The sequence below is a fragment of the Amblyomma americanum genome, chromosome 5 (genome assembly GCF_052857255.1).
Source record: "Amblyomma americanum isolate KBUSLIRL-KWMA chromosome 5, ASM5285725v1, whole genome shotgun sequence".
NCBI lineage: Eukaryota > Metazoa > Arthropoda > Arachnida > Ixodida > Ixodidae > Amblyomma > Amblyomma americanum.
The window spans coordinates 18,704,275-18,716,738 of record NC_135501.1 but is presented as its reverse complement, the minus strand read 5'-3'; the positions used below and the strand labels follow the sequence as shown (position 1 = coordinate 18,716,738).

The following is a 12,464-nucleotide window of genomic DNA, read 5'->3' as shown; positions in this document are numbered from 1 at the left end:
TAGCGGGAAAAAAATAAAAGCACCAATGTAACGCAAGGATTAGGGACGCAAGACAAAGTACCTGTAATAGACATAGTGGCCAACATGTTTACTCATCTTCCTCGCTTTTGGAGGCCGAGTTCTCAGAAACAGAGTCCTCCTTTTCGCTATCGAACTCTCCTGGTAACTTCTGCCGCATCGATGTTGTTCGCCGCAGAGAGAGTCCATTCCTCTTCATGAACGTTTGGGTCCACCCACGAGATGCTTTGAACTTCCCATCTCCCGAGCAACGTCTCTAACTTTCCCACGGATCAGCTCGACACTGACCCCCATGAAACGGTTGCGCTGCTCGATAACAAAGTCCACCACTTTTTCTCCAGCTGGACGTGAAGGCCGTGGCAAGGCTCATGAAATCCTTTGCAGTCGGTCTCACATTTAAAAAGCCCCTCTCGCTGCAGCCGCCATCCGCTAATGGTTGGCTCTAGTGACTCCAGTTGACTCGTTGAGGTCAAGTCTTCGAGCTGCCCCAGAATTCCCGACCTCTTCAGCTAACAGGATCACTTTTCTTTAAAATGAGTGCCGCATTGACCACGATGCGTTGTCATCGTGTGCACTGAATCAATACACCGCGAGCGACACCACAAGAACACGACGCCATGATGCGTTGGGCCCGATGTCGCAACGAACACAAAAAAATGAGAGAACAACGCTGACAACGCTTTGACTTTGGATGGATGAGGATTTGGCTTTCCTGGAGATTGCAAAACTGCAGAAACCAAAAGCAACCTGATTGCTTTGAAATGGCTGCACCGCGGCACTGCTTTAGGCCGATCGAAGTGCTGTATTCGATTATAACGTGAGGGTAAACTTTAAGGAGAAAAAATCCGGGAAAAAGCTCTCGTTACATTCGAGTAAATACGGTAAATGAGGTTCCGTGACCCTTTTTTCTTCTCAGCGAAATTTTTATGTAATGAACAAATGTGTCAACCCAAAGGACGGGAACATAGTTTTGCAAGGGATGCTTTAGTTTTCTTGGAAAAAATCACATATCAAAAGAGGTGAAAAACATCGCTTTTGTGGTTTCGCAAAGGTAGAAGTTTGGATCTCTGCAGAAAGGATGAATTTTCGGGGACACAGAATTTATTTTCAGTAATTGTATACAAGCCTTTGTGTTGTCAGCAGTGCAAACTATTTTTTCCTTGGGATTTCGCGGCAAAAATTTCAGACATCGTTCATACCTGAGAAGGGCAGCTTTTGTACAATAATGGGACAAGAAGGAGTGAGAACTCAAGGCTGAAATTTTTGCCCAGCATTGACCGCTCCTTCTTGTCAGGAAAAATTTAAGATTTAAAAAGCGTGTCATGTCAATTTCGTCTCAAATTGACCTGAAGGGCCTTTAATACCTTGTAGTTCTAGGTAAAAAATTATTGCATTATATTATTTGAAACTATGAAAAAGTGGCTAATACATACCATGCTTCATTCAGTTACCGGTACTGGATACCATTATTGAAGAGAACTCAATTAGACTTAGAATTAGAATTCGACTTTGAACTGAGTACATGTGGTTGCATTTTAGTTTGGGCAATGACACAATCTTAGAAAATAATGTGGGAGCATATTTCTGTGTGTAAACTTTGTCAATAAATCTAAATATGAAGAGGTATACCTCTTTACTTGGCTTCTATAGGTCTGGCTAATGCGAGTCAGAATTTTGCCATACTTCAAGCAGGTTTCGAGACAGTTTGGCTTAGAATCAAGTTTATAATACACTTAGCTCAAACTTACACAGCCTTTTGATCAATTATCCCCTTTAATTAAACTTTCACAGAATGATATGGGAAATAATGCCTGCGATAACCAGATTCCTTCTATGTAGAAGTGTTTAATGTGATGTCGGCTTATGCGGTCTGCACCACCATTTTGAAGTGGAATCTGTCCTGCACTAGTTTACAGTCTTGTGTGAGGCCATTTTTGAACTACTTGATAGTGCATTTTACAGAAACAGGGTCATGCGCCTGAAAAAAGCTTTTTATACTGCAGTGTTCCCACATTGCATTGTGTAAGATATCTTCGTCTAAAACATCGAAACTGAAATGATTATGTATGTGTACAGTAATTTTGTCGACAGACTTTGCCATGTTGGAACGGTATGCAAAAGAAACGAGAGCGCTCGTGGGCTAATGTGTGCTGACCATGTTATGTGCAAATAAACTGCAGGAATCAATGCTATATTTTTTATTATAAGAGCCCCATGCAACTTGTACTTCAGCCTAAATGAACTGACCAGTTAAGGGTGCTTTTTCACATGGAGGTGTTGATATTCGCATTTGAAAAACATGGCATATGAAAGTCCATAAATTTTTGCGGGGAACCACCGGTGATATAAAATTTGTATAAAACAGCAAACCCGCCACGTTTGCTTAGTGGTTAGGGCGCTCGGCTACTACTGATTACTGATCGGAGTTCCCGGGTTCGATGGGGGTGGCAGCTGCATTTTGATGGAGGCGAAACCCTAAGAAGCCCTTGTGCTGTGCAATGTCAGTGCATGTTAAAGATCCCCAGGTGGTCCAAATTATTCCAGAGCCCTCCAGGGCACCTCTATCTTCTTTTCTGCTTTTACTCCCTCCTTTATCCCTTGCCTTCACTGGCAGTTCAGGTGTCCATATATATATGAGACAGATACTGCACCATTTCGTTTCCCCAAAAACCAATTTTCAATTTTTTTAAAACAATAAGGAATAATCAGTTATAATATTCAAATTATACTTACAGTAAATAAACTGTAAGGCAAGGGTTTATTGAAGAGGACCGGTAGAAACAGTCAAGAGATCAGCCAGGTTAAGCCCACAGACACAGGCGGTGATAGCAATGCCCCTGAAGTGAATGTTCATCTTCATCTTTACAGAGCAATAAAATAAAAATAGATAATTCATGTCTGAAAAACAAATACTCTTATACCTTACAACAGCATGTTGCAGGGTTGCCAAGGAATCCATGGAACCCCTTTTGGGCAGGATGCCTTGCCAGGACAATTTAAGGAAAGGAAACATAACTTGTTGGACACCTGAACCAGGCTCTAAGGCAAGGAAAAATAAAATAAAATTGGTTTTAAGGAAAGGAATTGATGCCTGTCTCAGATATCTGAGTGGGCCCCTCCCCTCCTGCTAAGTGAATGAAAAGCACCCTTCTAAGACAACACCTTATTCTCTAGAGAAATGAAAATGAAAATTGGTTTTTTGGGAAAGGAAATGGCACAATACCTGTCTCACATATCAGCCCAAACCTGAACCCTGCCAGGGAGTGAAAGAAGAAAGGAAGGAAGAGGTGCCCTAGTGGAGGGAATTTCCACCACCTGGAGATCTTTAACATGCACTGACATGGCATAGCATACCGCTTTTGCCTCCATCCAAACCCAGCTGCTGCTGCCTATGGATTTTGCCTCCATTGAAACCCTGCAGCAGCGGTGAGGTTGGAACCCAGGAAATATGGATGAGTAGGTGAGTGCCCTAACCTCTGAGCCACTGCCCCAGGTCACCAGAGGTGCCTTTGTACATTCCAAACCATGGAGCTGGCATGGTGGAGTGGGTGGTGGAGCGGTTAGCCTAGCATGCTGGTCTGGCACTCTGGAGGCCTTGGTTTGATTCCCCAACTTCACCAATTTCCTATTTGGTTTTATTTATTAATTCTTCTGGGATTTTTCGCTCATGGCCAAAGCTGCCCACACCAATGACACCAGCAAGAATTACAGCAGATTTGCCAAGTAGGTGGACTAGCACTTCTTACCCCCGTTATACTTGATGCAAAGTGCATCCGCTCTGCCTTCTCATTGGCTAAGGCACACCACCACACCATGTGGCCACTGTCTCCACAATTCAATCTCACTGAGGGAGTGAGAGAGCAGAGGCGGCTTGCACAAAGCAAATTCCCAGTCTTATAACCTAGTGGTTTTGAGAAAAGGAAAGGCACATAGCTAGTTCACTTTGTTGGAGGACACCAAGTGTCCATGAGGTGCCCACCCCCAAAGTGAACTAGCTATGTGCCTTTCCTTTTCTCAAAACCCAGTCTAATCTTATTAACATGTAAAACCTGAAAGCCTGAAAGGAAAGGCGCATAGCTAGTTCACCTTGTAGGTGGATGCCTCCTATCAAATGTGGACTAAAAACCAAGTATTTAGTCAGTGTTCCTGGTGTGCTTGAGGTGTCCTCTAACAAAGTGTGAACTAGCCATGACCCTTTCCTTTTCTCAAAACCAAGTGGTGCAAGCAGGCCCAGGCCTTGGACTGCCATTGGTGAAGTCCAGGATTGCAGGTAGAAATGCTAGGTACTAAAACATGCTTCCAAGTTATGTCCAGATGGTGGATTCAATTACCTTCTCATAAGCCGCCCACATTCCAACACATTTGTGGCATGCCCTTGGTTTATTTCTTTTTATTTTTGCATACTGCAGCCTCACATGATACAAGGGCAGATCAAAAATGCATGCACTAACCCATATGACAAACTCTGATAGCACAAGAAAAAGCATAAGCTGCAAAAAACACAGAATCTAAAAATTCTTCCAAAAGAAAAACAATGCTGTATTTGAACAAGTCAGTATTTAAAGGTGAAATGTTTAGTCATGATAGCTTCTCAATTAATGACGATGTATCTGGAAATTTTTAATTGTTGCAGAGCGATTTAAATCATGGAGTAGCATGGTTGTGCACTTCGTTGCTGATGCACAAGTGGTTTTTCTTTGCGCACAGGCGCAGTCTGTGGCCCGAGCAAGCCGTCCGGCGGCAGCCACAGCAGAGCCTCTGGCTGGGGCTGGAGGTGGCAGCGCCCGGCGCACCGTGCGACCCTCCAAGCCGGCCGGCCACTCGTACGGCGTTTCGCCCTTTGTGCCTAGCAACCGCCTCCTGTCCACTTCTGGATCAATGCTGCAGCAGCAGCAACAACGGTGAGGTCTTGAGGAAGTCTTGACACAACACGCAGGCCTGCATACTGTTGCATTCGGCAAAAAAGAAAGGTCATCTGAAGGCAAACTTGTCCGTTGCGTTATCCAAGTAAATCAGATGTGTACAAATGAATGTGTGTTGTCAGAAATGTAAGCGTTAGTTTGTTTTTGCTCTTTATATGATTATCCTGTTCCCAAAATATATTCGTGCACTAGGGGTCATTAGTGTCACAGTTCATCAACTCGTCTAGCACACTTCAAGGAATTCATATAATGTAAATAAAGCCCGACTTTTCGTGCAATAAAATCCATTTGAAGTTCAGCATCCATTGTCGCTACTCTCCCTGTGTTCATGTGTTTCATGCATTCTGGAAAGAAGAGTAGTCATGGTGTTACAGACCACCAACTAGCCTAGCTCTCTACGCTTAGTGATACTCACCAAACAGGACGAACTTTGATGAGCTCAGTGTAAACCATCTTCATTTTTCATGCGCAAAATTTGAGAAGAAACCACAAGAAAAAGACTGTGTCACGAAGTCTTGAATCCAACACATTCCCGTCAATCCCAATGTGCTTTTAGGAGGAAAAGTTGACAATTCTTAATGCATTTGTAGGTTGCAGACAGTTCCAACCCTATTCTATGCACTGCAAATCTCAACAAACGACTTGGTTTGGGCTTATCGCGGCCTCTGTCTCCCTTTGAGGGAGTGTTGCTCTCGCTTGGCTCACGTTTAAAGGAGCTCTGAAAGGGGCTATAATAAAGTTCGGTATACCTGTGATGTTAAAGGAAGCCGCTTTGGGAATATCCTTCAGCAAGAATTTTTTGATGCACTTTGTAAAAGTTGATTTATCTGATAGAATTTGTGTTTCAGCGTCTTCAAGTCCTTCCATCACATTTTGCACACTTCAAGGTTGCCTCTACCGCTTTCTGACCTGCCGGAGCTATGCCACTTATTGGCCACAGCCAGGGTAGCTGCCAGACATCTGAAAGAACCTAACCGATAGCCATCTCTGAACTGGTGTGCGCAAGAGCGGTGCAAGCATGAAACAATCGCCAGAAAGGGCTCACCAATTCTCGCACGTGATTGTGGGTTCTGTGCCGCGTGTTGAAGTGAATCATTTGGCTCAGGCGATCATGACAACACAGTGCAGTGGTTGAGCAAGTTGATGTGCTCTCCTCGGAAGGTGTTTTCAAACCCCATGTGTTTCAGAGAGAATGTGGGAGCTCGAGAAGTGAATAAAGTGGCAGTTTGGGCTTGGTGGTAGCAAATGACATAAACATATCGCAACAGCACCCAGGGACAAGAAAGAATACACACAAGTGCTAACTTTGAACTGTTTATTATGAACCGTGAGGTAGTAATTATACACTGACCGACTGTGTATAGCATATCATTCGCTTGAGGAAAGGAATATTTATAAGTCGACCCCCCAATTCGTGACCACCCCCTGGGGCAAAAAAAAGTTTGATTCCGAATATAGGTCAACACTGCCTCACCCTGCGGCCCTAGCTCATAAGTTTTCAGAAGCCTGAGCTACTCAAAAAAAAAAATAGATTATTTTCCTACGAGACATATCTTACTACTCATTGCCGCCGGCGAGAAGGACACAGTCATAGTCATTGCCATCTTGTGAGCCACTGCTGCTGCTGGCCATCGGAAACAGTGCAGAGATGCTGCACAGACCACGTTGGTTGGTAGCCCATACCAGGGATCGTTGACCCATTGCGCGACTTCGCTCAGAAAAGTGCACTTCAGCTGCCCTGTTGATGCCTTCGGGTTTTCGTGTTGGAGCCATTCATTGTTTTCTCTATTCCCTCACGCACTTTTCTGGTACATCAAATTTCCCCGCTGTGGTGACGTTGCTTTTCGGCTCTGTGTAGAGGATTGCTTGTCACCTGAAATCTGCGCTGTATTGTTGCCGAGGTTTCAGTGGCATCTTGGCATCCGTTGGGCAGAGACACACCATGGCTAGTGGCTGTCACCTCAGCGAAGTGAAATGTTTCTGTGTGCATGTAACTGGTGATGTGGTTTACCATATTTCCTCGCGTAATTAGTGCCCTCTTAAATTATTGTTTGGGTTTATGTAAAAAAAAAATTTTCCTTCACATATTTTGTATGCAAGGCAGGATTGGAAATAGCTCCTGGTCTAGAATTCAAAACTACCAAACTGTTGGCTGTTCTTTTTGTTGTTATTAAGCGGTCCACACACGAGGGTGTCATTTTCATCATCATCATCAGCCTTACTACACCCACTGCAGGGCAAAGGCCTCTCCCATGTCTCTCCAATTAACCCTGTCCTTTGCCAGCTGCATCCACCCTTTGCCTGCAAACTTCTTAATCTCATCCGCCCACCTAATCTTCTGCCGCCCCCTGCTACACTTACTTTCTCTTGGAATCCATTCCGTTATCCTTAAGGACCAGCGGTTATCTTGCCTTCGCATTACATGTCCTACCCAAGCCCATTTCTTCCTCTTGATTTCGACTAGGATGTCCTTAACCCACGTTTGTTCCCTCACCCACTCTGCCCGCTTCCGGTCTCGTAACGTTACACATATCATTTTTCTTTCCATGGCTCGCTGTGTTGTCCTTAACTTAAGTTGAACCCTTTTCGTTAGCCTTTACGTTTCTGCCCCGTAGGTGAGTATCGGTAAGATGCAGCTGTTGCACACCTTTCTCTTGAGGGAAATTGGTAAACTGCCACTCATGATATGAGAGAACCTGCCATATGCGCTCCATCCCATTCTGATCCTTCTAGTTATTTATTTATTTATTTATTTATTTATTTATTTATTTATTTATTTATTTATTGATACTGCAGGCCAATAAACTGGCCCTAGCAGGAGGGGCAATACAGTAAAAAGTGTGACAATGCAAAACAACAATAAACACTAACGAAAAATAATGCTGGGTGTAGCAGTGTTACTCAATGAATACGCTCTGGCACCAGCACAATAACGAACAAAACATGAAGAGTGGCACATGTGAAATAACAAACAGGCGGGCAATTTTTACTCAGAACAACAGAACTGTTTCTGGGGGAAAAAAAAAAAGAAAGGCATCACAAAGTGAAGGAGATAGGAAAACATAACAGATTGTGAACACTGGTTTTGTTTCAGTTAGTTTATGGAAGAAAGATGTTTTTCCAGCTCTTCTGCAAAGTTTTGTGACTGCAATACATCGACAGGTATAGAATTCCATTCATGTATAGTACGCGGAAAGAAACTATTCATATGGGATTTTGTTTTAGAAAATATTGGCGTAAGTGAAAGGTTATGTCTGTGTCTTGTCTGGCGTGAACTTAGAGGTTTTACGCAATGAGGCTGCTGAAGTGCGCTTTTTCCATTTATAATGTTATGTAAAAATTGGAGACGACTTATCTTCCGCCTGTTTTCCAGCGTACTGATTTTATTTGCAAGCATTATTAAAGACGGAGAATCCTCTCTTTTATATTTACTAAAGATGAATCTGATAGCCTTCCTTTGAACACGCTCTAAATTCATTATATTCTTTTTAGTATGAGGATCCCATACAACTGCTGCATACTCCAGTTTGGAACGGACAAATGTGTTGTATGCTAACATTTTGGTATTTGCAGGTGCATTTCTAAGTTTCCTTTTCAAGAACCACAATTTGCGCAATGCTGCTGAACATGTAATGGAAATATGGTTTGACCAAGAGAGTTTACTGTTGAATGTGAGGCCCTGACATGATCCGGATCAGCTGTCACTACCTGCCCTAAGTAGACGCATTCTGGCACAACTTCCAGGCTCTCGCTGCCAATTGTGAACTGTTGTTCCCTTGCTAGGCTGTTGAACATTACCTTGGTTTTCTGCATGTTTATTTATAGACCCATCGTATTGCTCTGCCTGTCTAACTCATTGATCATGCTTTACAGTTCACCTCCTGAGTGAGTCAGCAAGACAATGTCATCAGCGAATCGCAGATTATTTAGGTATTCTCCATTTATTCTTATTCCCAACTGTTCCCAATTCATGCCTCTGAACACCTCGTTCACCTCCTGAGTGAGTCAGCAAGACAATGTCATCAGCGAATCACATATTATTTAGGTATTCTCCATTTATTCTTATTCCCAACTGTTTCCAATTCATGCCTCTGAACACCTCGTGTAAACATGCGGTGACCAGCATTGGCGAGATCGTGTCTTCTTGCCTGACGCCTTTCCTTATTGGAATTTTATTGCTGACTTTATGGAGGACTATAGTAGCTGTGCAGTTGCTATATATATCTTCCAGTATTTTTGACATAAGGCTCTTCTACCCCCTGATTACGCAATGCCTGTACGACTGCAGAGGTTTCCACCGAGTTGAATGCTTTCTCGTAATCAATGAAGGCTATATATAGTGTTTGGTTATATTCTGCGCATTTCTCTATCACCTGATTGATAGTGTGAATATGATCTATTGTGGAATATCCTTTACGAAAGCCTGCCTGATCATTTGGTTGATTAAAGTCTAACGTTGCTCTGACTCTATTGGCGATTACCTTAGTAAATACTTTGTAGGCAACGGATAGTAAGCTGATCGGCCTGTAATTTTTCAAGTCCTTGGCGTCTCCCTTCTTATGAATTAAGATAATGTTTGCATTCTTCCAAGCTTCTGGTACAGTCGAGGTCATAAGGCATTGCGTATACAGAGTGGCTAGTTTTTCTAGCACGATGTCCCCTCCATCCTTCAACAAATCTGCTGTTACCTGATCCTCCCCAGCTGCTTTTCTTCTTTTCATTGCTTCTAAGGCTTTCTTTACTTCATCTTGCGTTACTGGCGGGATGACGCATTGCTGTGCACTGCTGTCTTCCTTATTAATGCTCTGATTACATTGGCTACTGTACAGGTCTGTGTAGAACTCTTCAGCTACGTTAACTATCTTAGCCATATTGCTAATGACATTGCCCTGCTTGTCTCTTAATGCATACATCTGGTTTTTACCTATGCCTAGTTTCCTCTTCACTGCTTTTAGGCTACCTCCGTTCTTTAGAGCATGCTCGATTCTCTCCATATTAAACTTCCTTATGTCGGCTAACTTGCGCTTATTTATTAACTTTGATAGCTCTGTTAGTTCTATTCTATCGGTAGGGTTAGACGCCTTGATGCTTTGGCGCTTCTTAATCAGATCTTTCGTTACCTGAGATAGCTTTCCGGTATCCTGTCGAACTGTCCGACTGCCTACTTCTACTGCGCATTCCGTAATTATTGATGTCAGATTATCGTGCATTGTGTGAACATCAAGATCGTCTTCCTCAGTTAAAGCCGAATATCTGTTTTGCAGCGCTATCCTAAACTCCTGTGCTTTCCCTCTTACGGCTAACTCGTTAATGGTCTTCCTCTTCACTAGCTTCTTTCGTTCCCTCTTCAAGTCTAAGCTAATTCGAGACCTTACCATTCTGTGGTCGCTACAACGCACCTTTCCGAGGACGGCCACGTCCTGAATGATGCCAGGCTTAGCGCATAGTATGAAGTCGATTTCATTTTTAGTTTCACCTTTGGGGCTCTTGCAGGTCCACTTCCTGTTTTCTCGTTTGCGGAAAAAAGTATTCATGATCTGTAAATTATTTCTATCCGCGAATTCGACTAATAACTCTCCCCTGCTATTTCTAGAGCCTATCCCATAGTCACCTACCGCGTGGTCGTCAGCCTGCTTGTTGCCCACCTTCGCATTGAAGTCGCCCATCAGTACAGTGTACTGTGATTTTACTTTATTCTTTGCCGATTCTACGTCCTCATAGAAACTTTAAACGGTCTGGTCATCATGGCTAGATGTGGGTGCATAGGCCTGCACCACTTTCAGCTTGTACCTCCTATTCAGCCTAATTACTATAGCTGCTACCCTCTCATTACTACTATAGAACTCGTCTACGTTGCCAGCTATATCCTTATTAATGAGGGTGTCATTTTATCGCCCACTATCTGCTTTGCCTCCCACCGCTGCCTATGCGATTGTGCCGTCATGCGTGCCGTCATGCCATCCCACGGGGACCTACATAGCGTGGGGTAGGGCAGGAGGAGGTGCGTGTCTTACATTTGGCGTCAACTTTTTTGGTGGGGTCAGCTAGGAGTGTGAGATAGGGGGTCTATGTACAGGCGGCAACATACAGTATACACTTTGCATTGTGACCTTTTTAGCATTTTTAGGATGCCTTCAGAAAATTTTTGCGTAATTGGCACACCCTTCTTTTTTTGAAACCTTCTAGAGAAAAAAAATGCGCAAATTATGCAAGTAAATACGGTATGTATGCACAGGGGGTGATATTATCTGCGGCTCGGTCGAAACAACTTTTGACACCGCACATGAGTCGAATTCACAAGTACGCTATAGGTTGACTTCGACTATAAATTGACCCCCCACCTTTGGAAGGTCATTAAAAAAAAAGACGTTTACAATTGGCAATATACGGTATATAGATCAGAGTTGAAGATGCCTGAGATTGCCTTTGGTAGCATAGGTGTAATGTCAATGAATAAAACAGGTGTTTTTCTTGATGTGCACAGCAGGAAATTCAGTGCAAACCTTTGCAGATCTCTATGTGAAATTGTTTTTCAGCAGCGCAAGGGACAAAGGACGAGACAAGTGCGTAGACACTGCGCTGAACTTACAGCTGGTTTTATTGAGGCAATATCTGTGCAGAGACTGCACAGAAGAAAGAAAAAAGAACAAGAAAGCGCCGTGTTATCCAATTTTCAGTCAGTGCCACGTGCTGCCAGATAATCGAACAAAAATCACTCGTGAAATCATTGAAGCCCATGAAATCCATAGATTCAAAGATGGATGCGTAAGCGTTGCCTTAAGAGCTCTGTCTGTAAAAGAACTGCGCTTTCTTGATAATAGAAATCGTGTGCAGCTGGTCTTGTGCCACTGTAGCCCTGTGCTCAGGAACTGTCATTCTCGCCATTTTGTGTATCTGTTTTTTCATTTGAGATTGGTTGCCAGTGTATTTAAGAAGTGGAAATCGCCTCAATAAAGCCATTTGTAAGTTGAGCGCCATGTCTGTGCACTTGTCTCATCCTTTGTGCCTTGCGCTGCTGGAAAACATCACACCAACTTGCCCAAGCTTCTACGGTATCTTTGTGAAGCATGCAGTGTCATCACTAAAAACGGCTGCAAACGTACTCATGAAATTATTGAGGCAAAAGTAATAGATAGCGTAAGTTACACAAGTGTCGCTAAGCCATCTGTTGGGCTGTTTTGCAAAGATATAAAGTATGTAAGAAATCGCTGAAAAGTTTGTCTTCTGTGCCTGTACAATGTATGGCCACTACATGTATATTTATTGTCTTGCAGCTCATAATAAACTGTTGGAAAGTAGCGCTCGTGCGTGTTCTTTCTTGTCCCTGTATGCTGCTGCGCTATTTTGTATGTCTAGGAACAAAGCAATTGGTCCCACCCTATGTTTGTGCTGGAAGAAAAGCACTGCTGCCAAATCTAGCCGAGCTTGCTTTGCCCAAGAAACCACTGGGCAACCTTTCGTGTGGAGAAGCAGCTGTGACTGTTCACTTCAGTGCTATGGATGCAGCTGTGTTTGCTTTTTGTG

General features: G+C 43.3%; 1 protein-coding gene across 2 annotated transcripts in view; it reads left to right on the top strand.

Annotated features, from left to right (window-relative positions):
• LOC144132311 (inactive serine/threonine-protein kinase TEX14-like) overlaps nt 1-12,464 on the top strand; it is a 150,870-nt gene that overhangs the window by 122,885 nt on the left and 15,521 nt on the right. For both annotated transcript variants that reach the window (XM_077664632.1, XM_077664631.1), the window contains exon 13: nt 4,726-4,919. In XM_077664632.1, coding sequence (XP_077520758.1) covers nt 4,726-4,919 — 194 coding nt within the window. The remainder of the gene's footprint in view (nt 1-4,725; nt 4,920-12,464) is intronic.